At 62.6% G+C, this 25797-nt stretch overlaps 2 protein-coding genes across 2 annotated transcripts in view; one reads left to right on the top strand and one right to left on the bottom strand.

The window, feature by feature from the left end:
- Window positions 1–11225, top strand: part of FLII (FLII actin remodeling protein) — a 28180-nt gene extending 16955 nt beyond the window's left edge. The window contains exons 16-30 of the mRNA XM_065560204.1: window positions 406–480; window positions 1175–1258; window positions 1818–1989; window positions 2124–2228; window positions 2808–2999; window positions 3255–3443; window positions 3860–3999; window positions 4215–4461; window positions 6434–6588; window positions 6718–6778; window positions 7729–7857; window positions 8123–8229; window positions 8620–8725; window positions 9052–9117; window positions 9541–11225. Coding sequence (XP_065416276.1) covers window positions 406–480; window positions 1175–1258; window positions 1818–1989; window positions 2124–2228; window positions 2808–2999; window positions 3255–3443; window positions 3860–3999; window positions 4215–4461; window positions 6434–6588; window positions 6718–6778; window positions 7729–7857; window positions 8123–8229; window positions 8620–8725; window positions 9052–9117; window positions 9541–9675 — 1963 coding nt within the window. The 3' untranslated portion in view covers window positions 9676–11225. The remainder of the gene's footprint in view (window positions 1–405; window positions 481–1174; window positions 1259–1817; window positions 1990–2123; window positions 2229–2807; window positions 3000–3254; window positions 3444–3859; window positions 4000–4214; window positions 4462–6433; window positions 6589–6717; window positions 6779–7728; window positions 7858–8122; window positions 8230–8619; window positions 8726–9051; window positions 9118–9540) is intronic.
- A 5671-nt stretch (window positions 11226–16896) lies between these two features.
- LLGL1 (LLGL scribble cell polarity complex component 1) overlaps window positions 16897–25797 on the bottom strand; it is a 63309-nt gene continuing 54408 nt past the window's right edge. Inside the window, exons 15-23 of the mRNA XM_065560205.1 lie at window positions 25419–25572; window positions 24651–24804; window positions 23589–23872; window positions 22671–22935; window positions 22199–22313; window positions 21758–21852; window positions 20828–20948; window positions 19617–19696; window positions 16897–17035 (exon numbers count right to left, since the gene is read on the bottom strand). Coding sequence (XP_065416277.1) covers window positions 19618–19696; window positions 20828–20948; window positions 21758–21852; window positions 22199–22313; window positions 22671–22935; window positions 23589–23872; window positions 24651–24804; window positions 25419–25572 — 1267 coding nt within the window. The 3' untranslated portion in view covers window positions 16897–17035; window position 19617. The remainder of the gene's footprint in view (window positions 17036–19616; window positions 19697–20827; window positions 20949–21757; window positions 21853–22198; window positions 22314–22670; window positions 22936–23588; window positions 23873–24650; window positions 24805–25418; window positions 25573–25797) is intronic.

Below are 25797 nucleotides of genomic sequence, written 5' to 3'. Positions count from 1 at the left end.
CCCAGTCAGTCTCCGCACCCATCCACGGGAGCCCGTCCATTGTCCTCAATGGGAGCTGGTTTGGACACGCCGGTCCTGGTCACATGTCCACAGGACGAGCTTCTCCAGGCCCTCTCTGTTCCCCTAGAGCAGGAGGCCTCATGAATAAAGCGGCTGTCACCACGGGTGCCTGTGACCCATGGAAAGGTCTAAACCCGGCTGGAATCCGACAGAGCGCTTGGGGTGTTCTGTTATCCTGTGGCAGGGAGTTCCAGAGGCTAGGCCACCCCTCGATCCATTCTGAGCCCGTTCCTGCCCAGTCCTGTGGGGCGCAGTGTCCCCCTCGTGCTCCTGTGGGGGCAGGTTCTCCTCAGACGGTGGGCTCTCTCGTGACCCTCCCCCCCCACATACCGCGTGTCCTTGCAGGCTGTATCGCATCTATGGGAAGAAGAATATTAAGCTGGAGCCCGTGACGCTTAAGGCTGCTTCGCTGGACCCCCGGTGAGTGCGGAGGGGGATTGGGACGCTCTGCAGACACGCGGCACCAAGTCCGTGCCTCTCGTGCGGTGGGGCAGGGGGACTGGCCTGCCGGGATAGGCGTGGGGACCTGCAGACCCCCGTCCGGCAGCGGAAGCTGCACGGATTGTAGTGATTCAGCTTGTCTGGACCGGAGCCTGCAGTGTTAACGCCGGGGGGGGCAGACGGGAATACCGCGTTGGGCCCCGCGCATTGGCAGAGGCTCTCGTCACCGTCCCGGGTTGGGACTCGGGATATTCGGCTCCATTCCCTGCTCTGAACAGGCTCCCCGGGCGACCGCAGGTGAGGAACGGGGCCAGTCCCGTCTGAGCAGTGGGGCTGCGAGTCCTGCCCTGCCTCCCGCGGGCTCAGGGGTAAACGCCTTCGTTGCCACGAGGGGCTCGGGTGCCGCGATGATGGCGCAGACCCCTCCAGAGCTCGAATTGCCCGCCCCTGCCGGCAAACCAAGCCATTGCTGTGCGTGTCGGCAGCCACCGGGCCAGTAGCTCTCTCCTGGCCCCGCTCCCCCAAGCAGCTACCAGCTGTGTGTGTGGGGGGGGGGGGGAGTGTCTCTGCCACTGAGTTCCCATCACAGCTCTTGGATTCAGCCGTGCTTGGGCTCCACGGTTCACCACGCTGACCCCTCTTCTCCACCGCCCCCACCCTCCCCCGGCTTCAGGTTTGTCTTCCTCCTGGACAACGGCCTTGAGATCTCCGTGTGGAGGGGGAGCCAGGCCACGTTGAGCAGCACCACCAAAGCCAGGTAGCGTCCGCAGAGGGGCAGCCGGGAGGGGGCATGGCAGGGCCGGAGCCAGCGGGCGCTGACACTAGGGGGCTCAGAGTGCGCTCTGCCCCCTTCCGCTGCTCCCGCTCCAGCAGCACCCGTCGGGGAGCAGGGTGATTGTCACACACGCCAGCTGGGCGCTCGCCAGGCCCGCCGGGTAAAGCCTGCTCCAGAGCCCGGGAGGATGTGTGAGAGGCATCCGCTGCCGCTCTGCCATCACAGGGCCTGGCGACCCCCGGCCACCCGCCCTCCCTTTTGCCCTCATGGGCCGGGCGACCCCCAAGCCGCTTCCTGCAGGGCAGGACATCCCCCTCCTCCTCCCCCGGCCTCCCACCTGCCATCACCGGGCACGGCGACCCCCTGCCACCTTCCCTTCCTCCTGCCATCGTGGGCCGGGTGGCCCTTCCCCCACACACTCACCTGCTGACGCAGGCCCGGCCTGGTGCCTCCTGCTGTTCTGCCGGTCCCAGCAGCGCCCCAGGCCTGGAATCTAACTGGAGTCTCTGGCCCCCTCCCCTCCCCCAATCGTCCCGCGCAGGCTATTCGCTGAGAAGATCAACAAGAACGAGCGGAAGGGGAAGGCGGAGATCACGCTCCTGAACCAGGGCCAGGAGCCGCCCGAGTTCTGGGAGGTGCTGGGGGGCCAGCCCGAGGAGATCAAGGCCAACGTCCCGGACGACTTCCAGCCAGCCAAGCCCAAGCTCTATAAGGTAGAGACCCCTTCCTGCTCCGTGTGCCCCCAGGGGCAGCCTCTCTGTGGCAGAGGGGTGCCCGTGCCCTGTGACTGGGCTCTGCCTCGTCTCTGGCCGCCCCCCCTCATCCCTCTCCTCTCTCCTCGGCTCAGGTCGGCCTGGGGCTGGGCTACCTGGAGCTGCCCCAGATCAACTACAAGCTCTCGGTGGAGCACCAGAAGCGACCCAAGGTGGACCTGCTGCCGGAGATGCGACTGGTATGGCGGGGTGGGGCAGGCCGGAGATGGAGGGATCCATTCCACCAGGCTGTGTGCCATAGGCCGTGCCCGGCCAGGGTGGAGCTGTGCCCGCTGAGGCAACGGGGGCTGAGTACGTGGATGGATGATCTGAGATTTGCCGGCCCTCTACCGCCTCCTCCCCCTGCCCCTGTTCCTGCCAGGCTCTGGAGCAGGAAATGGCCTGGAGTTCAGGCCCTGCTTGCAAACTTCCCCCTATCGCTTCAGGAGTGGATGGTGCCCCCGAGCGGGAGAGCCGGTCCCTGGGGCGGGGCCCCCATCTCCATCTCCAGCCCAGTGGGAGGTGGGGACTGTCAGGAAACCCCCCCCTTTTCGGAGCGGGGCCGGGGGCATCAGGGTGGGGATCTGAGCTCGGGCCCTGCTCCCAGCTGAGGATGCTGCCAGGGCCTGGCCCTGAGGCAGGGCGAGGGGCCGGGCAGTTGTACGGCTCCCTCCCCCTCCTGCTTAGCCCCCAGGTCCTGCTCTGGGAGTGGGGGGGGATCCCTGCAGGGGGGCAGCCCCCCCGCCCGCTCCATTTCTCCTCTCCCGGTTGCTCCGCAGCTCCAGAGCCTGCTCGACACCAAGGCCGTGTACATCCTCGACTGCTGGTCCGACGTCTTCATCTGGGTGGGCAGGAAGTCCCCGCGCCTGGTGCGGGCGGCGGCCCTCAAGCTGGGGCAGGAGCTGTGCAGCATGCTGCACCGGCCCAAGCACGCCATGGTCATCCGCAACCTGGAGGGCACCGAGTGCCAGGTACGGGGGCGCTGGGGCCCGGGCTCGCCTTGCCCCTCGGGAGCGGCCAGTGGCGCTGTGCTGGGCCTGGCTGGGGAATCCGGGTCTGGCCAGCTGCCGCCCTGGGGTGGCCCGACCGGTCTGCGGGGTGGGAGACGGTGTCCGTCGCGCTTCCCTTCTAGCCATGCTGGGAGCTGCCCTGCGGGGAGGGAGCCCCCTGGGAGAGGCTGAAGCGCCCCGTGCCGGCGTGTCTCTCCTTCCCCCCCCCCGCTGCAGGTGTTCAAGTCCAAGTTCAAGAACTGGGACGACGTGCTGAAGGTGGACTACACCCGCAACGCGGAGAGTGTGCTGCAGGCCAAGGGGCTGGCCGGCAAGGTGAAGAAAGACGCCGAGAAGAAGGATCAGATGAAGGCTGACCTGACGGCGCTGTTCCTGCCCCGCCAGCCCCCCATGGCCCTGACGGAGGTACGACGCGGGGGTGGGGGGGTAAACGAAAGACCCTCGGGGGAGTCATCTGGGCCCTTCCTGTCTGGGTAGGGATGGGCTGGGACCTTCGCTGCCAACGCCGCTGCCCTAGGCTCCCCCTCCTGAGTCCTTGGGCACCAGCATTGTGGCCCTCCAGCTGGCCATGGGGCAGCCAAGGCTGGGGTGGGAGAGAGAGGGGGTGGGCTGGGGCTCTGGCTATGCCCTGGATCTCTCCTTATTTGGGGGGGGGGGGGGGGGAGAGCCCATTGCAAGCCCCCCCCTCCCAGCCCCGTTCTCAGGACCAGGACTGGCCCCAGGGTCCCCTAGGCTGCCATGCAGAGCGCTAACTGCTAGGCCAGCTTGCCGCCCATTGCAACGTCCTCCTAAGTGTGCGCGTCTCTCCGCGTGCGGCACAGGCGGAGCAGCTGATGGAGGAGTGGAACGAGGACCTGGACGGCATGGAGGGCTTTGTCCTGGAGGGCAAGAAATTTGCTCGCCTGCCCGAAGAGGAGTTCGGACACTTCCACACGCAGGATTGCTACGTCTTCCTGTGCAGGTAACACCCGCCCCTACCTTCTCTGGGCAGCTCTCGCCTCCCTCCCGCCGTCCCCGTCCCTCAGGCTGATCCTCTACCAGCGGCCCCCCCAACCCCCGAGTGAGCGTGGCATGGGGTTGCTGGGTTGGGGAGGCCAGGAGAGAGCTCTGGGATATGGTGGGACTGGGGCTGCCCTCCCCCCACATCACTGGGATCCCCGCCCCCTATGCTGACAGGTACTGGGTGCCGGTGGAGTACGAGGACGAGGCGGAGAAGAAGAAGAAGAAGAGCAGTGGCAAAGGGGATGGAGAGAGAGGGGAGAAGGACGAGGAGGAAGAGGAGGAGGAGGAGAAGCAGCCGGAGGAAGACTTCCAGTGCATCGTGTATTTCTGGCAGGGGCGTGAGGCCTCCAACATGGGCTGGCTCACCTTCACCTTCAGCCTGCAGAAGAAGTTCGAGAGTCTCTTCCCTGGCAAGCTGGAGGTGAGCTGGGAGCCTGATTTTTCCCCCCCGCCCCCAAGGGCCACACCATGAGCTGGGAGCCTGAGCACCTCCCCCCCCCACCCCACCTCAGCTCTCAGGACCCAGACTAGGAGCCCCACGGCCCCTGCCCTATATATGCCCTCCCCTGGGCTGGGAGCACCCCTTCCATACAGCCCCATGGGCCATACCACGAGCTGGGCTGGAGCAGGCGAAATCCCATTCCCCAAGGCCATTTAATCTCCGCTGCCTGGGGCGGGACAGGACATTACCCGCCCGTCTCCCAGCTGCAGGGCTCAGCCTTGGTGCCAGCTCCCAGAACCTCTGGGGGCTGCTGCCCACCCCGGGGGGGGGAGGGGAGGACTTCGAGCTGCCCTGAGGTCGGTGTGACACGCAGGTGCTCCCGTTGGCTGGGGCAGGCGCTGCCGACCTGCCCTGGCTAACAGCCGAGGATCCAGGAGCCCGTGAGGGTGATGCAGGCCCAGTCCCGTCTGGCTGGTGGCTCAGCCAGGTGGCTGGAGCATACGGCTGAGACTTCCTGAGGTCAGGCGTGCTCCTGCGCTCGCCTGCAGGGGGCAGCCTGCTCCTCGGGTGGCTGCATCCCAGAAGGCAGCTGGGGCAGGGTCTCATTTGCATGTAGGTACAGTAGCTCCTCGCTTAACGCTGTCGTTCTGGTCCTGAAAAATGCGACTTTAAGCGAAATGATGTTAAGCGAATCCAATTTCCCCATAAGAATTAATGTAAATGGGGGAGGGGGGTTAGGTTCCAGGGAATTTTTTTTTTTTTCAACCGACAAAAAACTATATACACACACCGTCTACGTTTTAAACAAACAATTGAATACTGGTCCACAGGGATGATGATTGTGAAGCTTGGTTGAGGTGGAGGAGTCAGAGGGTGGGATATTTCCCAGGGAATGCCTTGCTGCTCAGTGATGAACTAGCACTCGCTGAGTCCTCCAGGGTTAACCCATTGTTGTTAATGTAGCCTCACCCGCTACAAGGCAGCAGGAATGGAGGGAGGGGAGACAGCATGACAGAGAGAGAGAGAGAGAGAGAGAGAGAGAGAGAGAGTGTGTGTGTGTGTGTGTGTGTGTGTGTGTGTGTGAGAGAGAGAGAGAGAGAGATGCGCATTGCCCCTTTAAGTACGCTGACACCACACTCTAAATACATTGCCTTTAAAAAGATCAGGAAGTTGAGACAGCAACTGTGGCCGGCTCTCTCCGTCCTGAGCCCAGTTGTCTCCCCCCTGCTCTATATGGAGAAGGCGTAAGCGGGGGGGCAGGAGCAGGGGGGAGGGGGACACCCTGACATTAGCCCCCCTCTGGCCCCCCCTGCACAGCAAGCAGGAGGCTTCCGGGAGCAGCTCCAAGGCAGAGGGCAGGAGCAGCACATGGCAGTGGGGGGAGGGACAGCTGAACTGCCGGCAATTGGTAGCCTGCTGGGCGGCTGCCGCACAGGGAACTTAGGGGAGCGGGGACCTGATGGGGGGGCTGCCAGCCCACGCTGGTTCCATGCCCCCCCCAGCCAGCTCCAACGGGCTGCTCTTCCCAGGGCTGCCCAGAGGGGGGGGCAATTTGCCCCGTGCCCCACAGGGGCCCCCACGAGAATATAGTATTCTATAGTATTGCAACTTTTTTTTTTATGGAAGGGGCCCCCGAAATTGCTTTGCCCCGGGCCCCCTGAATCCTCTGGGCAGCCCTGGCTCTTCCTGCAAGCCGTGGACAAGGCAGGCGGCTGACGAACAAGTTATAAGGGAGCATTGCGCAACTTGAAACGAGCATGTTCCCTAATTGATCAGCAACAAAACAACGTTAACCAGGACGACTTTAAGTGAGGCGTTACTGTACCCAGCATGCTTTGCTAGCCGATGGCTCTCTGTCACTTGACGGGTCGGCACACGTCCCAGGGTCCCCTCCGAGTGTGAGTGAACTCCCTGGCCCTGGACACCTCTAACGCCATCCCCTGGCACCCAGGTTGTGCGCATGACCCAGCAGCAGGAGAACCCCAAGTTCCTGTCTCACTTCAAGAGGAAGTTCATTATCCACAAGGGCAAGAGGAAGTCCAAGGACAACAGCCTGCAGCCCAGCCTGTACCACGTCCGCACCAACGGCAGCGCCCTCTGCACCCGGTGAGAGCCAGGGGAGCTGCTCTGCTAACTGGAACCTCCTCCCTGGAGGGGTTGAATGGGCCGGCCGGGCTGGGGTAGGTGGGGATCCAGGCTGGGGCTGAGAACTCCTCCTCCTCTCGTCCCTTGCAGGTGCATCCAGATCAACACCGACTCCTGCCTGCTGAACTCCGAGTTCTGCTTCATCCTGAAGGTGAGCAGGCCTGGGGCTAGTGTGCTGGCCCTGGCGCTCTGCTGTGGGCTGCGAGGGCTAGCACGGTCTCCGGCTGGGCCCGCTGCAGCGACAGCTCATGCCGCGGCCCCGGGTCCACACGGAGCGAGGACAAGGCGCCAGAACCTTTGTAGAAATGGGTGGCCAAGGCCAAAGTGCTCTCTTCCCTCCCCCCCTCCCCTGCAGCTGGCTGCTCCAGTCGTGAGCCCGCTGCCCTTTCTTCGGGCACCACAGCAGCCCCTGGTGGGCAAAAAGTGTAATTGCAGTGCCTCCCCAGCAGAATGGATTGTTCGGCGAGGGGTGGGGGTGAAATCTGTGGGGGACATGAATTCTGTGCTTTGTTTCTTTGGTTTAAAAAGTGGGGGTGGGCATGACCCCCCACCCCGGCCTCCCCCCAGTTCCAGCGCCAGTGAGCAAAGAGGATGAGGTGGAGTCCTTTGAAGCTTCCTGCTGCCACCCTCCTCATCTTGACCTTGCTCCAGCACATGCCGCTCGTGGGCATCCTTCTCGTGGCTGGTCCAAGGAAGCGCCATGCGTCTGTGGCTGCCCTTGAAGGTGCTGGTTGCCTGACATGTCCCCCCCACAGACTATGGGCAAGGAGCATCTAAGGGAGAAGAGGAATGGAAGCCTTGAGCTTGGGGGAGGAGGGTGTGGGGCAGGATCAGGACCCTGCATAGACTGGCCGGCAGAAGAACCTGGTCCGTGTCCGTGAAGCCACATTGGGGGGTGAGCATCAAGCTGCTCTAAACTCCTGGTTTAAGCCAAAGCACCACATCCCTCCACATGTAGCCTCCTTCTGCCCTTCTCTCAGCGTGATTCCCCTGTCGACGGGGACTTCATCTGCTCCCATGTCTCCTCTCCTTATGCCCGGGCTTCCCATCCAGCCCAAGGGCTCTGCTCCTGTCCCCCTGACCCACGCTCCACTCCCCTAGGTGCCATTCGAGAGCACCGATAACCAAGGCATCGTCTACACCTGGGTGGGCCGGGCCGCCGACCCTGAGGAGGCCAAGCTAGCCGAGGAAATCATGAACCACATGTTCGACGACTCGTACAGCAAGCAGGTGAGGCAGGACGGAGCCTCTGTGGTCGTGGTCCGGTGGCTGGTTCTCAGTGGCGCTCTATGCCAGATGGGCAAGGCTGTTCTAGCTACGCTGGTCTAGCCAGCATTGGCCAGCCACTGCTCCCTCTGGGGTGCAGCCATGGAGAGCGGAGCCAGGGAGAGCTCGGTCCTCTCCCTGCCTCTGCTCCCAGAACCCTAGAGCAGGAAGTGACTCGGGATTCGACTGAAACCCTCCAGCCCCCTGACCCCTCCGCTCTGTGTGCCAGGTGATAAACGAAGGGGAGGAGCCGGAGAACTTCTTCTGGGTTGGCATCGGGGGCCAGAAGGCCTACGACGAAGACGCCGACTACATGAAGTACTCACGGCTGTTCAGGTGCGTGCCAGCAGCTGCTGTTCCCGGAGCCCATGGGCAGAGCATCCGCTGGGTAGACAGGTCCTTGGCTGGTCAGGGCTCCTGACATCTGTTCGCTGGGTGCCTGTTTGAAACACGGGCTCGCACGTCTCCTCCCCAGCCCTGCTCAGCCTGCTCCTTAAGCCACCAGGGTAGTCTCTGTCTATTTGGGCTGGCCCTGGGGGGAGGAGACCCTAGGCACTGTGACCTGCTGGCCACTGGACTGGTAGAGCTCAGGAAAATGTTCCCCAGGGCTCAGCTGAGATCTGACAAACTCATGGCCACTGGCGCCCAGGATTTGCCCTGGACAGCCAGGCTGGCCCAAGGCAGGGCACGCCTCCTCGCTAACGGCGGCTTGGCTCTCCGCTGCAGGTGCTCCAACGAGAAGGGCTATTTCTCCGTGTCGGAGAAGTGCTCCGATTTCTGCCAGGATGACCTGGCGGACGACGACATCATGCTGCTGGACAACGGCCGGGAGGTGAGTTCCCAGGGCCTGGCGCCCCCGGTGCAGAGTGGGCTGTAGCCACATGATTGTCCTCGGTAACTCTTCTGCATCCTGCAGCCGGGTTTAGGCTCCCTTGTAGGGAACCTCTCGCTGCAACCCCAGAGAATCCAGTCTCTCCCCCAGGACCTTCCTGGGCCCAGATCCTCCCACTTCTAGTGGGGGTTCGATGCCGCGTGAGGCCCTGCCCATGTGCGGCAGGGGATGAGCCAGGCCTGGGTGGGCTGCAGCAGATCTGCTCTTCCCGTCTCGCGCTCTGACCAGCGCCGCCTTAACCCTGCTGTCTCTGCTGTTCCCTGCAGGTTTACATGTGGGTGGGAACCCAGACAAGCCAGGTGGAAATCAAGCTGAGCTTGAAAGCTTGCCAGGTAAGGGCATCTCGAGAAGCTTCCCTGGCTCTGACTGACTGAAAGCTGCTGTGGAGGGAGACACTCCTCCAGCCTCTGACAGGCCCCTGGGGGTGGAGGGAGTCTACTGCCCTGGCACATGGTTCCTGGGGGGTGGGTCCAGCAGCTTGGCCCCTTCCCCTTGAGATGCTGCAGCATCTGGCACTAGCTCGGCCCTGACACCCGCTGGGGCCTGCGGCACGGGGCTGCGCCTCCACCAGCCCCTGGGGACAGAGCTCGGCCCCTGCGGGCGCAGTGGAAGACCTGTTTTGAGGTTCCAAAGCCCCTGGCTGGGAGCACAGCAGCCCTGGCTCCATGGGGCCTCCTCCTGGTTTGTGCAATAGGAACGGAGCAGGATCTGGCCTTGGGGGGGCCAGTGCCTGAGGCCCCTTCCCCTCCTTTCAGGTGTACATCCAGCACATGCGCTCGAAGGCGGCCGAGCACCCCCGGAAGCTGCGCCTGGTGCGGAAAGGCAACGAGCCCCATCCCTTCACCCGCTGCTTCCACGCCTGGGGCGTCTTCCGCAAGCCGCCCGCCTAAGGAGCCGCGGGGGAGCACCTGCCCTGCCGGAGCGGCTGGAGCCGGCAGCCAGCCCGTAGGTCCTCCGCAGCGTGACGCTTCCCCAAGGGGAGGAACAGAACCTGCCTCTGCCCTCTAGGGCCATCTGTCCCCCTCACCTCCCCCCGCTGCTTTGCTGCTGTTGCCGTCTCTCACGCAGGGGCTGGTTCCTAGCCGGGGGCTTGGCCTGGAGCTGCCCTTCTCTCGGAGAGACACCCCGAGGGGCGTGGGGAGCAGCCCGCGGTGCTGAAGCTATGTGACTAAAACTTCCCAGCCTGGCCTGTAACATGCTGCACCTCACCTGCCCTAAGGGGACAAGGCCCAGCCCCTCCGCTCTGAAGAGGGGCTCAGGGCTGGATCTGGCTGGGGCCCATGGCTGTATTGGGCTGATAAGGTTATTTCTTCCCCTGCCAATGTGCTTCTGGTCTGACCCCAGTAGGTAGGGGTGAGAGCAGGGTGCAGGGCCTGTAGGGAAAGGAGCCCAGCCGGGGCAGAGGAGGGACCTCGGCTCTAGGCAGGAGAGGCTGGGTGCTGTTATCTGGCTCAGTGGTGCTGGAGAAGTGGCTCCAGCTTCCTGCTGAGGGAATGCAGGTCAGCGTTGGGCCAGAGCCAGCTCAGACAGCAGGGAGGGGAGCACTACAGCCAGGCAGGGGGAGCAGTGGGTGTGAAACTGGGGGGGTGGTATCAGCCACCAGGCTACACAAGCGCCAGGAACCTCCCGCTCTCCAGGGGGAGGCTGTGGCTGTGTTTAAAATCCCTGAAGCAGCGGCCCGGTGCCAGCCTGCACCTCACGCTTTGTCAGTCCCCACCCGGCTGGGTGCTGCCTGTAGCAGCCTGGCTCTTTACCCTCATGCGAGCAGGCTCTGGGCTCTGCCTGGCAAAGGCACAATCCACAGTTTCCTATCAGCTTCCAGGGGCAGTAGGTGCCTTTTATCTCCCTTCCCTTGCCCCTGTGCTCTACGGCCTACGTGCCCATGGCCATGCTGCTGGGCCCAGCCCCTGTGAGACTGCGGATCAGGGGGGAGCCCCTTCTCCTACCAGCCTGGGGATGGTTAGAGACAGGCGGGGGCTTTGCTGCTGTCTGTTATACAGCAAGAAGTCACACAGCCAGAGCGGGGAGTGTAACCAGCAAGGATGTGCAGACACGATCCACCCAGGCCAGCACCAGCTGTGCCAGGCAGCTGTACCCTTGAAGCCTGCTGTGGCGGTGAGCCATGGTGTGGCCAGTGTAGGCCACTAGGGGGCACTATAACACCACGCTGGGCACTAGGGTTTTCGCACAGACTTTCTCCTGCACGCTGCAGCTAGTGGAAACAGCTGGCTGGACCCCCCCGGCCCTGCGCTAGGACAGCGCTGCTTGCAGAGCCGCAGGAGAGGGGTTCAATTCCCGCCCTCCCGTTGGCGCACAAGGTCGAGAAGCACTTTTTGCACTCCGAGCCCCCCTCCCCGTGACTAAGTGCCAGCTCCGTGCCTGGCTGGTGCGTTCTGTATCATATCAATAAAGATTGCACTTCACCGAGCCTGGCCCCACACGCTCCGGTTTAACGTGTGGCTTCTCTGTAACTTGAAGTCTTTACACGATGTGCTGAGCTGTCAGTAACTCAGCCAGAGGTTAGGGGACTGTTACAGGAGTGGGATCACGGTGCAGCAGGTCACACTCAAGCAGGGGTGGGGAGTGGGGTCTGGGGCTTGCCCCACTCCAGGCGGGGAGCAAGGTTGGGGGCTGCTCCGTGTGGCTCCCAGAAGCAGTGGCATATCCCCCTCCAGCTCCTATGCATAGGGGCAGCCAGGGGGCTCTGTTCTGCTCATAGAACCAATGGGAGCTGCAGGGGTAGCACCTGCAGAGTCAGATGGGTGAGCACGGAGCAGAGCTGCCTGGCTGTGCCTCCACGTAGGAGCCGGAGAGGGGAACGTGCCACTGCTTCCGGGAGCTGCTTGACGTAAGTGCCACCTGCAGCCCTGATTATCCTCTGCGCTACTCAGTCCCAGCCCAGAGCACCTCCTGCACCCCCCAGCCGGAGCCCTCACCCTCCATGCCCCAACCCTGATCCTTCTCCCACCCCCTCAGTCCCAGCTCAGCACACCCTCCTACACCCCAAATCCCTCATCCCCAGAGCCCTCACCCTCCATGCCCCAACCCCGATCCTTCTCCCACCCCCAGCTCAGCACACCCTCCTACACCCCAAATCCCTCATCCCCAGAGCCCACGCCCCCAGCCAGAGCCCTCACCCAGCCCTGCACCCCTTCCCAGCCCAGAGCCCCCTCAACTCCTAATTTCTGGTCTGACGCTGGAGCCTGCACACCAACCCCAACTTCATGAGCATTCATAGCCCACCATACAATTTCTATTCCCAGATCTGGCCCTCAGGCCAAAAAGTTTGCTTCCTCCCCCCCCCCCAACACTAGACAGTCTCAGAGGCTCTGCATGCGGGTAGTTGCAGCCCAGGGAGCTGGGCTGGCACATGAAGCTTTGAATGGAAACAGGCTGTTTTGAAGTGCATTGGAGCTAGTTTCCAGCCTCCCCCTTAGCCCTACCCAGGCCACTTTGCCCGTGTGTGTGTGTGTGTGTGTGGGGGGGGGATCATATAGCACTGGCCCAGTTCAAAAGATGGGGGAGGAGAGGGGTGCTATGGGCATGGGAACAAACCAAACAGGACCCTGCTCCTCTGGTCTGCCCCCTGGAACCCAACGCCCGAGGAAGAACAAGGCTCTCTGGGCGGAGGGGTCCTGCTGGAGTCTCCCTCCCTGACAATGGAGGTTTTTCTACCCCAGCTGCTCTCAGGCTTGGTTCTGGGCCATGCTCTGACCAGTTACACACAGCCCAGGAGGTGAGCACAAGGGTCCCACCCAGCCTTGGACTCTGAGACCACTGGCATTGCAATAAAATGCCCTGTGGCAGCCAGGCTCTGAGGCCAGATCAGTTGCCTCTGGGTCCCAGGGCTCTGGCCACAGGGCTACGGCTTGCAGCGCAGGCTGCCAGCCTTGGGCTGGAGCCCTCAGAGGGGGGAGCATGGAGGGGCTCAGAGCCCAGGCTCCAGCCCAAAGGTCTGCACTGCAGTTAGTTGAAGGCTAGATTTAGCCATGCCCAGCTGGGCTTCCTAACCCGTGAGGAGCTGAAGTGGGGGTGGGGGTGGCTTGCTCTTCGACCGCTTCCCTTTCTCTGCAGCACAGGGGGGCGGGAGGGTTTGGCCACAACCCAAGGCTGCTGCTTACCTGGGACTGTGGTTTTCCTTTTCAAGCTGGGGGGTGTGCAGCGTTGGGGGCTGCACAGGCCCCTGCCTCCTCTTCCGCCGAGTGCAAACAGCAGCCGCGCGCTGGGTGGTGGAAAGGGCCACGAATGCAGGCTCGGGCTGGGAGCCGCCCCAGCCCCATGAGCTGCATCTCCCAGGTGCTCGGGCTCTAGCCAAGCCAGACTACCCCCCCCCCCCAAAAAGCAGCTGGTTTCCCTACTAGCCCCCACGCCGCCCAGCACGGAGGGGGCGGTGTATTAACTTCAACCCAGGCCTGCCACAATGGCCAGGCCTCTGGCACACAGGTTAGGGACTGTTCAGAGCAGGAAGGTGGAGCCCGGTGCACAGCCAGGACCAGGCTGGTGTGAGCAGGGACCAACACCCAGGTGCTAGGGCTGGTAGGGACAGAGGGGAAGGGGAGGAAGCAGCTCCCTGCCCCAGTGGCTCAGACACTGCATGGCACAGGCTGTGCTCTGTGCAAGACAGTGCCAGCTCCCTCCTACCCGTGTGAATTTTGCCTCGGAGACCAGGCACAGTTTAACTCTCTGCTCCCCTCACTCCAGCAGTGCTCCCAGGCACGGCTGCTGCTGGCACCCTGCTCCCTGGGCGGATCCCAGCCACCTGGCCGGAGTGCGGCCACCCTCGAACACAGGGCTTCTGATGCCCGACCCCCCCACCGCCAGCCCCCACTTGCAGCGGGAGAGAAATGCTCCGATGGGTGGGAGCAGGGACAGGCACTGCCACAGCTAAGATATTAAATGCTTTATTTTCAATATTAAAAACCAGTATTTCATAACTAGACAATGCTAAATTCATCTTACCAAAAAGACACGGGGGGGACGGGACCATTCTACCGGGGCCACTAGAACCCCACAGGGCTGGGTTAGACTGCAGGGGACCCCATGGCAACTACATTTCTCCCCTCCCCCCACAGATCTAGTACCAAAATAGCCACACACAGTGTTGGTTCTGGCAGCAAAAGTCGGGTGTAGAAAAATACTATCAGCAAACAGAACCGGGAGGGGTCCAGAGAGTTTGTGCAGTTCAAATTCTTCCTCTGCCCCAGCCCCGGCTCAGCCAGTTCCTTCAAAGACTCAAAAGTATCGGCCACTGACTAACCGAGCCCCCCACCCCACCCCGGACACGCTTCCGATCTCCGGTACCAGGCTCAGATTCGGGGACATGCTCTGCCATGCACCTCCCGATCAAAGAGCCGCAGAGAGAACTGGGGTCAGCCCACAGCTGGTTTGGCACAAGGGGCCATGTGACAAGGCAGCCAGGGGCCATGTCCAGGCCGGCCGAGAGGAAATGGGCGTTTGCTTGTGCTAGTAAGAGGTGGGGCTGATGCCCCATAAAGGCATGGTGAGGGGGCTGCAGGCAAATGCCCCCATCCCAGCCCTTGTAACTCCTACAACAGCTCAGGTACTGGGGCTTTCAGGGCCCAGCATGCCCTTTGGCACTTTGGCAAGAGGAAAGCAGCCTGGATCAGGCACTGAGGGGGTACGGCGTTCACTCGATCCCAGGTCTGCCCTCCAGCTCCAGGCCCCCAGCCCTTGCAACGGGGGGGGGAAAAACACTGCCTGCTCGGCAGCACTGGGAGCGGGTGGGCACCCTGTGAAGGGGCCTCCCGGATACGAGGGAGAACACCGCGGGGGCTAAAGCTTGGGATGAAGGAACAAGGGCTGACCCGGCTGCGAGATTCCCCCGTCCCCGTGGGAATAACAGAGTGGAGTGGGGCCGTTTCCCAGCCCCAGCGCTGATCAGGCAAGAATGGAGAGCTCAAAGCAGAGGGATGGCAGAGATCGCTGTGGAAGCCGGGCCAGGCTTGATCCGTTCAGTTTCCTCCTTCCCAACCCCAAGGGGAAAGGCTCTGCCATAACGCTCCTCAGGCCCAGGAGAGCCCAAGCCAGCTGGCGCCGTCGGGCCCAGAAGTCACCTTCCAATCCAGTTTAGAGACAGGAATCCCCAGCGGCCACCGGGCCTGGCTCTACACGCCAGCTCAGAGCACTAAGGGAACTGATACTGCTAGAAACGGGGCCTACCGCTCGACAGAGGCTCAGGCTACGTTCTTCAGTGCTGCTGGCGGGGCCCCCCCACCTGAATTTTAAAGTGTGACCAAGTCAAAACAAACCATCTTCAACATTCACCGAGCGCGCCCCCCACCCCCCATCCAAAAGCCTCATCCCACCTGTGCAAAGAGCTCACGCGGCGCTGAAAGAAAACCAGGATCCTAAGGAAATGGATTAAAATATCCCCACAAACTGACCGGTCTGCCAGCAACAAGCCTTTTGCTCAACAGGCCCCTGCATTGCCGCTGCCTGGGAATGAACTTCCCTGACCAGCAGCCACCTGTCAGCCCAGTGGCCGGGGAAGTTTCAAATGCCACAGGGGGTTAAAGTGTAACTCGGGCCAGGGGCTGGCGGGTGGCCCACGTTAAAAGCAGGCTGCGCGGAAAGCCAGTTCAGCGGCTGCTTTGCCCTGAAGCAGCAGGAGTTGGCTGGGCCCCCGTCTGATTGCAAAGCCCAGCTGAAACGCGAGGAAGGGAACCTCCTCCAGCAGAACTCGGGCCCCGTCTCACACCTGGCTGAGTCTGCGAGCAGCCCGTGAAGTCACAACTGCACGTAAACGGTCCTGGTGCAGGCAGGCAAACATCTGGGGCCGTTTTCATAGAGAGGCGTTGGCACCCAGTGTGTAATCGCCAGGGACTGGTTTCCAGGGGAGCCGGGCACTTGCAACAACCGGTGAGACCAAGAGGCATCTGCTCAGCATCTTGGAGGGGGAGGGGGAAGAAGAGAAGAGTCTACAGCCCCTTGTTTTGGCATTAACGCTTAGGCACGCCTGTTTGAAGGCACTGGCCTTGGGTCACCCATGCCTGGATCAGCATGGCAGGATCCCATCTTGGGCGAGCAGTGCCTGGTGCTGACTGACTCTGCCCTGGTCTCCTTGTTCCGAGGGAGGGAGGGAGGGAGGGAGGGAGGGAGAGAGAGAGAGAGAGAGAGAGAGAGAGAGTGTGTGTGTGTGTGTGTGGGGGGGGGGGGGGGGGGGAACCCAGCTGTGAAGATGGAAGATGAAGGCCCCTAGAGGCAACCAGCCCCCAACTAAAGGCTGCTAAACCAGAGCAGGAACTTGGCTCTCCTGCCCCCCAGGAGGAGGGAAAGGTGCTGAGAAAGGAGCTGGACCCTAGCGTGGCTATTTCACCTCCAGGGCCAGTGAGACGCTCTGGAGTTGTGCTATGGGTCACAGCGATCACCCGCCCGCTACACGACGGAGCGGCTGGCACCAGCCCTCCGCCCCCGCCAGCTTCCCCTGTCCTCCTGGTGCTTTACAGCCAGAGCCAATGGGTCCCCAGAGGGTGAACCCTGCTCCTTGAGACAAGTGGAGATCATTCCCCACAGGCCTTGAAGGGGGTCGGGGGGGAATGCCATCAACACCGCTGAGAAACCAATCCGGTATTGAGCGAGAGGGCCCCCTAGTGGCAGACGGGTGTTAAGGCGAGTCCAGCCAGCCCTCCCGGACTTACCATCTGCGGCAGGCAGGCAGTTCCGTGGAAAGTAGAAGTATTCAAAGAGCTGCTCGAGTGAGGAGTAAACATGTAAACACTCCCCCCCCGGCAAAGCAATGTCCCTATCCCCCCTGGCCCAGATCAGAGTCCTTCTGGGAGCTCAGCAGAGGGGGAGGGAGGGAGGGGAGAAAAACCCAAACCAGAGACTAACTGTATAAAATCCTCCCCCCAGGCGTCCGTGTGATGCTGTGCCCGGCAATGGGGTCCCGGGAGATGGATGCAGTCCCTCCCGGTCTAGGCCGGGCGGAAGCAGTGATTCCACCCCGCTGCCCCGGGTCCGGATTTTGCTTTGAGGGGGGCAGAGCTGTAGTGTTGCTGTGCACTAGGCCCGCTGGCGGAAGGCGGCTCGGCTCGGCGGAGAGAGAGAACCTTCGAACCGGGGCAGAGCGGGGGGGGCGGCGTCACGCTCCAGCTTCCCGGCCGGATGTTAAAGAGAAGAGGCGAGTCTAAATTACGCGGAGGGTCTCTGGGGAGAAGCGGAGCCGACAGCCTGGCTCAGTCAAGTCTTGTGTCCAGGGAATCCAGGCGCGGAGACAGGTCGGCACGGTCCCTGCAGAGAGCACAGGCAGTCCTGTCAATTACATTACTAGCCCAGGTGCAGCTGGGGGGGTGGGCAGGGGATAAGAGATGCCCCCCCCCAGGGTTATACACAGCTTTCAAGCAGTCACACCCCCCCTCCGTTTATGATTGGGGGCGGGGGATCCGAGAGCGTGTTGTACTATGGGGTGGCAGCGTGGAAAGATAGAAACTGCCTAGCCTTGAGCAGAGAGTTTAAAATCAGGCAGCGTCAAAACAATTGCGCGAAACCCAGGCTCCTCTCCAGGGTTTTTGTTTAGCGGTGGTCTGCCAGCTCTTCCTCTTTGTTCTTCATTTAGAAGGGGAACGGGGAAAGCTTTTATTTATTTTTTAAACTGGCAGAAAGTCGGGGAAGTTATCAAAAAAGGGCCACTTCGAACCTTGTGAAGGGAAAGGCAAATTAAAAAAAAAAAAAGTTTCCCCAGCTCTACTCATGAAGCGGCTAATGCAGGACGCTGCCCTCTGCTGGCTACCATCAGAATTGGGTCATAAGCCCCGTACTGTGGCAGCTAATGGAGATTCTTTTGCCCCATGGCGGCAGCTCTGCTCTCAGTTTGGTTAGGTAGCAAGCAGCAGAGAGTCGTGTAACCCCCCCAGCTTAGCACTTTGCCCCTCTCTAATAGTGGCTGGGCCACGGAGGCGATGAGCCTCCTCTAGGCATGGCTGATAGAGCTGGGGATTTTTAAACTCAGGCTTTAAGATTCACGGTTCAATCCCCACTGCAGACAACCCTCCCCTGGGCACAGGAACAGAAAAAGGACCGTGCTGTCTTGTACTGCACTAGTGCAGGCCTGGGGACTCTCCAGCTGAGCCCCGCCTTGCAGAGGTGCACAGAACCCCCCCAGAGCGCACCATCCCCCTCCCTGCAGGACCACGTGCTGCCAGTTATTAAACCTAGAAGGTCCCCCGGGGGCCAGCCATTAAATGAACATGCTGCCCAGCTGCCTTTATGAAACGAGGGAACGATGCAAGACAACTGCAGCAGCTTCCGGAACGACATTAAGGCCTTAAGTGGAGCATTTCAAACCATTTCACAGCGGGGGAAACAGGGCTGAAGCTTGGCCAGGGACAGGACCCAGGAATCCGGATTCCAAGCCACTAGCCTGGAGCAGCCTGGAGGGTTTAAACACGCAGGAGGGCTTCAGCCAGGGAAGCTCACACCAGGGCGACATCAGCCAGCACACACCGATCCACACGGGATCTGGCTGGGTGGTGCCGGAGTGGCAGCTGGCCAGGGCCCCGGAATGCAGGGCAGCTGCAGGTACCTGTCTGTGGGAGGCGCTCCCCCCGAGAGGAGCCATTCCCCACTCTTGCGTGGTGGGGAGTTGGGGAAGGCTGGGGGCCCCCCGCCCCATGGCAAGGACCTCTGCATCGGAATAGCGCTCCCCATGTGCTGAACAGAGCAGGATGTCAGCTCGGAGCGGCGACTGGGTGATCTGGAGCACAGGACTACCACAGTGGAGCAGAGCCACCGGCCTTCTGGCCCTGGGGCCCTGACAGCAGCGTCAGGCAGATGAGGGGTAACCTGCCCCCAACCCTCCATAGGCTGCACCAGAAGTCAGCCCTCACCCGACTAACAAGACTGCGGGGGGAACAAACCCACGGCCCTTACACGGACGTTAGCCGACCCCTCACCTCTCCCTCCCTGAGGGCCATAACCATGATCCCCATTTTAGAGGGGGGGAACCGAGGCAGGGCAGTTTAACAATTGGCTCCAGGGTACAGAAGGAGTCTGAGTGTGGACTGGGAAGCAGGAGTTGCAGCCCAGCCCTGTGCTCAGGCCACACCTCTAAGTATTGTGGTGTGGGGGGGGGGATGCTGCCCTCTGCTGGATGGAATCAGGAGTGCTCAGCTAGTGGTCACAGTCCCTATACTGACAGATTCTCCCTTAGCCAAGGTGGCTGGAGCCTCCAGTTCCTTGCCACTGCCTTGCTGCTCCCTCCAGCAGTTTGGGGCCTGCAGGTTTTAAGGGCGGCCTCCACCCCATCCAGAGCCCAGTGCAGCCCGGCTCCATCATTCAGCTGCTGGGATCCGGCGCAGCCTCGCTCTGCCTGGGGGGGAAGGAGTCTCCCAGCCACCACCGCCTGGCACAGATTGGCAGGCAGCTCTCCCGCTGGCAGGCCAAGCCGGGCACACAACAGAGCCATCCACCGCGCTCGCAGGGCACCAGGCTGGCGACACGGTCTCTGCTCCCGTGTCAGTCGTCTGGGTAGGAGCTTCCCTCGCTGCAGCGCAGACGCTGGGACCGCGCTTCCTACAGGGGGTTCCCGCGCTGGGCAGCGCCATGTGCCCAGCTAACGGGGCCCCGCACCCCAAGGCGGATCCAGCATGGCTGATTCCCAGGGGCGTCCGCACAGCCTCACCCAAAGGTAGCCAGGTGCCACAGTGAGCAGAACAAGCCAGGTGCTGGGCTCCAGCGGCCCGGTGAACAGGCACCACCAGCACAGCGGCACCAGGGCCTAGGGCGGCAGGGCGCGGGACAGCGTGGCACCAGGGACCACTGCACCAAGCTCTGCCTCACCCGCAGGGCAAGAAACCCCTGCCTCCCCGCACACCTCATTTAATCAGGATCCCCGGAGAGCGGGCCTCCTCCTCGCTCACATTCCTCAGGTTCCTCTCCGCTTCCTCCGAGGAGCTGGAAGACAGACACGCCGACACTGAGACGGCATCCGGGAACTGGGCCAGAGACGCCCTCCCATAGCCGCTGGACCGGCACGGCCGAGCTAGGAGCTCCTGGGATCCGGACACCCCCCAGCCTCCCGGATGTTAAGGGCAAGCCAAGACGATTGGCAGGGGATGCTGGTCCAATCACCCACCTGCGTGTGCCCCACCAGAGCAGGACAACGCAGGCCCGCGTCCGAGGCGCCAAGCGGCTTCCCCACTAATGGAGACACCTGGGTCTGGGGACGGAGTCCAGCTCCTAGGGAAGGTGCCCGCCCCACAGAACCATCCCCGCCCCCAGTCGCTCCCGTGGACGCCCGCTGGAGAGGCCGACTGGGCAGGATCGCTGACCTGCCCGCAGAGACGAGCTCTCCGGGGCTTGGCTGTGCACTGAAGCCTCATCTTAACGAGCGAGGCATGGCCTGAAGACAGCGAACTAGCTCAGGAGCGGGCCCACAGCCGGGGCTGATTCCAGGCCGTGCTACACACGGAGCGACCCCGGCTGGGGCAGGAGGCCGTCCAGCACGACACAAGCCCAGCCCCATGGGGGGGGATGTGCACAGACGTGCAGGGAGCCCCTGGACCGGCCTTATCTCATAGGCTCTCCGTGCGCCCGGCCAAGGGGCTCCCAGCAAAGAGGCTGCATTGTCCGTACAGCAAGGTCCTTCTAGCTAGGGACGGGCCCTAAGGGAAGAGACCAGGATGAAAATCCTCTGCCCCCCTCAAGGCGCAGTATGGCTAGTGGGGTTTCACCACCTCTCCCCTCTAACACTGCAGAGAGCTCTGGCCTCAGGTGGGTAGCTCTGTGTATGCACAGCGCCCCCCAGAGGAGCGCAGGTGACACCTCACCGGATTCCAGTCACAAGCAGTTTGCAGTAATCAATCCCTAGGCACGGCCGGGCGAGGCTGCGTGCGGGGAGGGTGAACAAAGCCCCTGGAGCCTGGGAGACGGGGAACTCCTCGGTCTTGTAACCATCCCCCAGGCCACATGCTGACTATGCCCAGGGAGCAACGGCGCAGCTGATGCTGCCAGGCCCCAGAGCGGAGCCCCCCAGCCAAGAACGCTCACTTGTTGCACCAGTGACTCCCCAGAGCCCGAACTTACGCCAGGAAATCTTTCACTTCCTCCACGGTGATGTCCCCGGTGGTGTCCAGGGGGCTCTCCGGGCTGCTCGGCGAGTCGGTGGGCGCCGGGGAGAAGGCAGCCTGGGGTTCCTCAGGCGTCCCTGGAGGAGAACACAGGCAGCACGGGGCTTGGTTCCAGATCACACCTCAGGGTGCTAGTCCTGCTAGAGGGCAGGCCGGGCACCAGCAGAGCAAGGAGCTGGCAGCTCCCCCGGACAACACCCCCTGCCCTCAAAGACAGCACATCCGGAGCTGTGCCAATGACGCCTATGCCTCTTCCTATGCCAGGAGCGTCCTGACTGCCGCACCCATGGGACGAGCCTTCCCGCGGGACCCAAACTGTCCCAGCAGCTGTTCGGGCCAGGGGCAGAGAGGTCCCAGGTCCACAAGACTGGGTGTGCTTTGGGAACCGCCTGGGGCGCTGGGGGGGCCGCGCAGGACAGTCACTCTGCCAGGCTGCACTCCAGCCTGCTGGCTCTCAGCAGGGTGCCCAGGTGCCAGCCTGTCGGAGGGGCCCGCTTTGGCATAGGGCCTTTCGGCTGGAGATGCTGCGTGCACCGGAGAGGGAGAGAGATTCGCCACCCAGCAGCACTGCATCCCACCACAGGCCCGCGACAGACCCCCGTCCCCTTAGGCAGCACACGTCAAGGATTGCCAGTGCAGCTAGAGTCCACTGTCTTCCCATGGGCTTTGCCGAGGGAGGAGACCAGCAGCCTTCCAGCGAAAAGCACAAGGACCCTCCTCTGCCATGATCCCCACAGATCTTAGCCGAGTCCCAGCCCCCCCGTGCCTCGGTTTCCCATCTGTATCACTGGGCAGCTGTGAAGCCCAGCTCTGTCAGCGCCCGCAGCACACCGAGCCCCTCGGCGGAAGGGCAGAGCGGTTCAGAGAGTCAGAGCCGTTTCCTTACGGGTGCTGTCGCCGGGGGAGCCGTTCGCCTCCGAGCCCTGCAGCACGTGAGTCCCGTTGGCCTGGGTCAGTTTCGGTGTCCCGGTGAAATTGGGGCTGACGAGCAAGAAGAGAGAGTTATTTCCGTTCCCGCCAGCTCCCAGCCTGAGCAGAGGGAAGGGCAGCGAAGGGGGGATAGGGGGCACTTTGCTGCAGGGGACCGAACTGCTAGCGGGCCCACGGTCACCCCCAGCTTCTGCATCACCGCACTGGACAGAGGGCAGGGCCTTTGGGATCTAGGGTCAGTTACCCGGCCCCATCAGGGCAGAGGGACTCAGGGGCCATGACACAGGGCAGCAGCCAGTTTGCTTCGGCCCAACAGCGTTGGGAGGCTGCTCACGCCCTACAGCCCCAGTATTCCCCACCAGGGACACAGTTCCTGCAGCCCGGGCGGCCAGCCTACCTGTGACAGGCGGTACCGCGAAGCCGGACGAGCTCCAGCGAGCACAGCGGCTCTGTGATGTTCCGGGCGCTTAGGGAGAATCGCTCGAACTCAGAAGGCGAGATCAGGTAGAAGCCTGGGGAGAGGGAGGCCAGAGAGACTCAACAGTGGGCACCCACTCGGCCAGATTAACCAGGGTGGCTTACGCTCCCCTGGCATCTCAATGCACCAGCAGGATCTCAGTGCACCAGCTCCCCCAAGAACTGCTCCCCAAAGCTGCCCCCTTGGTGGCCCAGCTCAGCAGGGAGGAGATCAAGGCCCCACTGCACAGACGGAGAGGGCAGGTCCTAGGTCCCAGCCCAGCGCTCTACCCACCGTGCAGCACCGTCTCCCACACCGTGGTAGCCTGGAGCCAAACGAATGGCGCCGAAGGAGCCCAAGCCAGGAATCCATGTCCCGGCCCCCGCCAGTCCCACCGGCGCGGTGCGCTCACCTTGCCCGTGTTTGGTGAAGACGCAGGAGGCAATGCCGCTGATGTCCTCCTTGCGGATGCAGTCGTAGTGCACTTGCGGCCGCAGGCCGGGCACCGTGAAGATGTGGATGTCCCCCAGGTTGGTGAGGCACGCCAGGCAATTCTCCGTGTAGTCCTCACACGCCAGGCTGGTGAAGCTCACCAGCGCCACCTTCCGCACCCGGCAACCCTCGTGGGCCGTCAGCTTGAACTTGGTCTTGGCACTGACTTTTGGCAGCGTGAACACCTGGGTCAAAGCGGGGAGCAAGCCGTCTGGAGAGTGGAGACCTGGTCCTGCCTCCCCACCCCACTGCTATGGGGCAAGGGACCCATGTTGTCCATGGCTACAAGCTCCATAGAGGCTCCATCCGCAGGCCGGCTGAGTCTTACCGGCAAGGATCAAGGCCTTCTGGTGTAGCAGGGCTCTAGCCAGCAGCAGCGGCAGACTCATGCAGCCATGTCCACGCCCTTCACTAGCCCACGGCCACCAGCCTAGAAAGCCCACGGCTGGCTTAAAGGGATGATTCTCCCAGGGTGGGAGCCGCTGCCCTGCTGGGTTAGGGAGGGTGTTCCCGAGAGCCAGGCCCAGCTCCAAGGGAGGTGTGGTCTGTGGAAAGGCACAGGCCCTGGACACCCACTTTTTAAGAGCGGAAATGCCCTGCACCCAAGCCGGGGCATTTCATCTCTAAAGAAATCACAGCAGAGACCCTGGCTCCTGCCACAACATGGTTCCACCCAAGCCAGAGTTTGCCGTGTCCGCCCCCCTGCCAGACGCCCCATCCCTCGGGAATGGGAACGTCCCCGCCGGCATGAGGCAGCGTCTCCCACCACCTACGTCGTCAGGGTAACGGCGGCAAAAGGCAGCAAGAGACACAGCCATCGGCCCCTCCCCTCTCTTACCTTGAACTGCTCCTCCGAGGCGATGAGCACAGAATGGCTGCCCTGCATGTCAGGGGCTTTGGCCAGGTCCCGGGACACCTCGTAGGGCTCCGGGAGAGGGTTCCCTCGCCCGTCCAGGACCGCGATCGACACCACCGGCGCCCTGTGCATCAGCTGGATCTCCTTGCCCAGCACCGCTTCCACCGAGCGCTCCGAGAACTTCTCCTGGGACGGGACCTCCAGGGCGTAGGCGAACACTGAGCCCGAGTTGGTCCCAGCCCACATGGTGGGCCCGTGGTGTGCGGCTGAGGAGCCGGGGGAAAGTAGCAGCATTAGCAGGGCTGCGCAGAGGTTCTGGGGGGGCCTGGGCCCCCCCAAAAGGCAGACCACTGAGGGGTGGCCCCAAGGCGAGGAAGTATTGGAGTCACCTCACCCCACAGCAGCGTTTTCTATCCCACGGGGCTGGGCCCAGATCCCCATTCTGGCCATTGCAATCAGGCGTACGGGATCACAGCGCCACTCGGGTTTGTGCCAGGCCACTCTGTTTGGGGGCCCTCGCAAATGGGGGCCTCTGGGGCCAACTGCCTCCCCCCAGGCAGCCCTGAGTATTAGCACAGCATCAACCCACACCAGAGCCCCAGAGGCAACCCAAGTCAATCGGCACTTTCTGAGCTTGGGGTCTTTAGCACTGGCTAGTCTACCGCCCAAGGCAGTGCTAGCCTGGGGAACTCCCTGCCTCATGGTTTTACTGAAGTAAACAGGGTTTAAAGATTAGACCTTTCTATGGAGTAGAAACTCTCTCGGCAGCGCTACTAGACAGCATAGCTAGAAACTATATTAATCCTCATGCCTCAGGGCATCAGGTGAGCACCAGACGAGGTCAGGAAGAAACTGCCCCTGCTTCTCAGTACCGGGCTGTACCAGCTGGGGATCAGGGGTTAACAACGCCTGCCTCTTGGGCAGCTTGTATTCAGGGCAGGTGCAGACATGGGTCCGGCCAGGGGAGCTGTAGGTCCAGCCCAGCGCGGGATCCCCTCCCTGCCTGCAGTCGTATTCCCTCTCAGAGCTGCGGCCAGGCCTTACCGTCTCGGAGGAAGGTATCGGCGAAGTACAGGCAGCGCACCACCCCCGAGAGCGAGTCGTCGGCTGACCGGGGCTCGATCCGCCGCTGCACGGGGGTCATCTCCACGTCAGTGGGGCCAGCCTGCTCGGCCAGCTGGGCATTGGCTTCCTGCACCTGGGGGAGGAGACACCAGTCCTGTGAACAGCCTGGATTCCAGGGTTCAACTTCTTCCCTCCCTCAGCTAGGGAGCAGCCCACCAGGACAGCCCCTCCTGGGGTCCCTGAGAGAGAGCAGGGACCCTTGAGGTGTTGGGAGTTAGAGCTCAGCTATGAGGGAGGGCAGGATGGTCAGGGCACCAGTCAGAAATATGAGAGGTTCAATTCTCTCCTCTGCCAGACTTCCTGTGGGAACTTGGGCAGGTCACTTAGCCACTCCCGGCCTCAGTTTCCCTTTGCCCAGAAGACGTGTGTCAAAGAAAAGCAGGAGCAGGGATTCTGCTTGGTTTAGACATCAGAAACTCAGGCCCCACCGGCCCTGGGGGACTCTACTGAGTGGAGGCGGCTGCAAGGGACGGGGCAGGGGCAGTTTTGTTTTTAAGCGGTCTGACAAACCCCCTGCTCCGGTCACATCTCACTCCAGTGCGTCGAACGCACGCGGGACAAAGGATGTCCGTGTTAAAGAGCCAACACGCCGCCCCGGCAGTCCAGGTGCGAGAGGTCACAACCCCCCACCCCAGGGGGCAGGCTCAGGATGGGACGGTCCCCCACCGTGCCCCGCCCCGCGGTTACCTTGCTGGAGGAGCTGTTGGCACCAACTCTCTTCTTGCCGGAGACTCGACTTTTGCGGATCCTGCGGAAGGACTGGCGCAGGGACTTCTTCAGCGACTTCACTCGGGAGAGGGGCCCCTCCATGGCCAGGGAGTCGTTTGGGTGGAGCGTGCACCTGGGACGGCACAAACAGCTGCTCAGTGCCAGCCTGGGGGGCAGGAGCGGGGACCCTCCAGGATTCGCCGTGTTCACAGAGGGGAGACTTGTCCCCAGCCTTCTCCCTAACCATGCCTATGCCTAGCTCCGCCCTGGCGGCTCGGCAGGGCCTGGCATGTAGACGCCCCCCCATGCCACTTGGAACAGGCGGTTATCAGGTAACCCACAAACACGGGGGACTGGG

The sequence above is a fragment of the Chrysemys picta genome, chromosome 10, assembly GCF_011386835.1.
Source record: "Chrysemys picta bellii isolate R12L10 chromosome 10, ASM1138683v2, whole genome shotgun sequence".
Classification (NCBI taxonomy): domain Eukaryota; kingdom Metazoa; phylum Chordata; order Testudines; family Emydidae; genus Chrysemys; species Chrysemys picta.
This window is presented reverse-complemented; position numbering and strand designations above follow the sequence as displayed.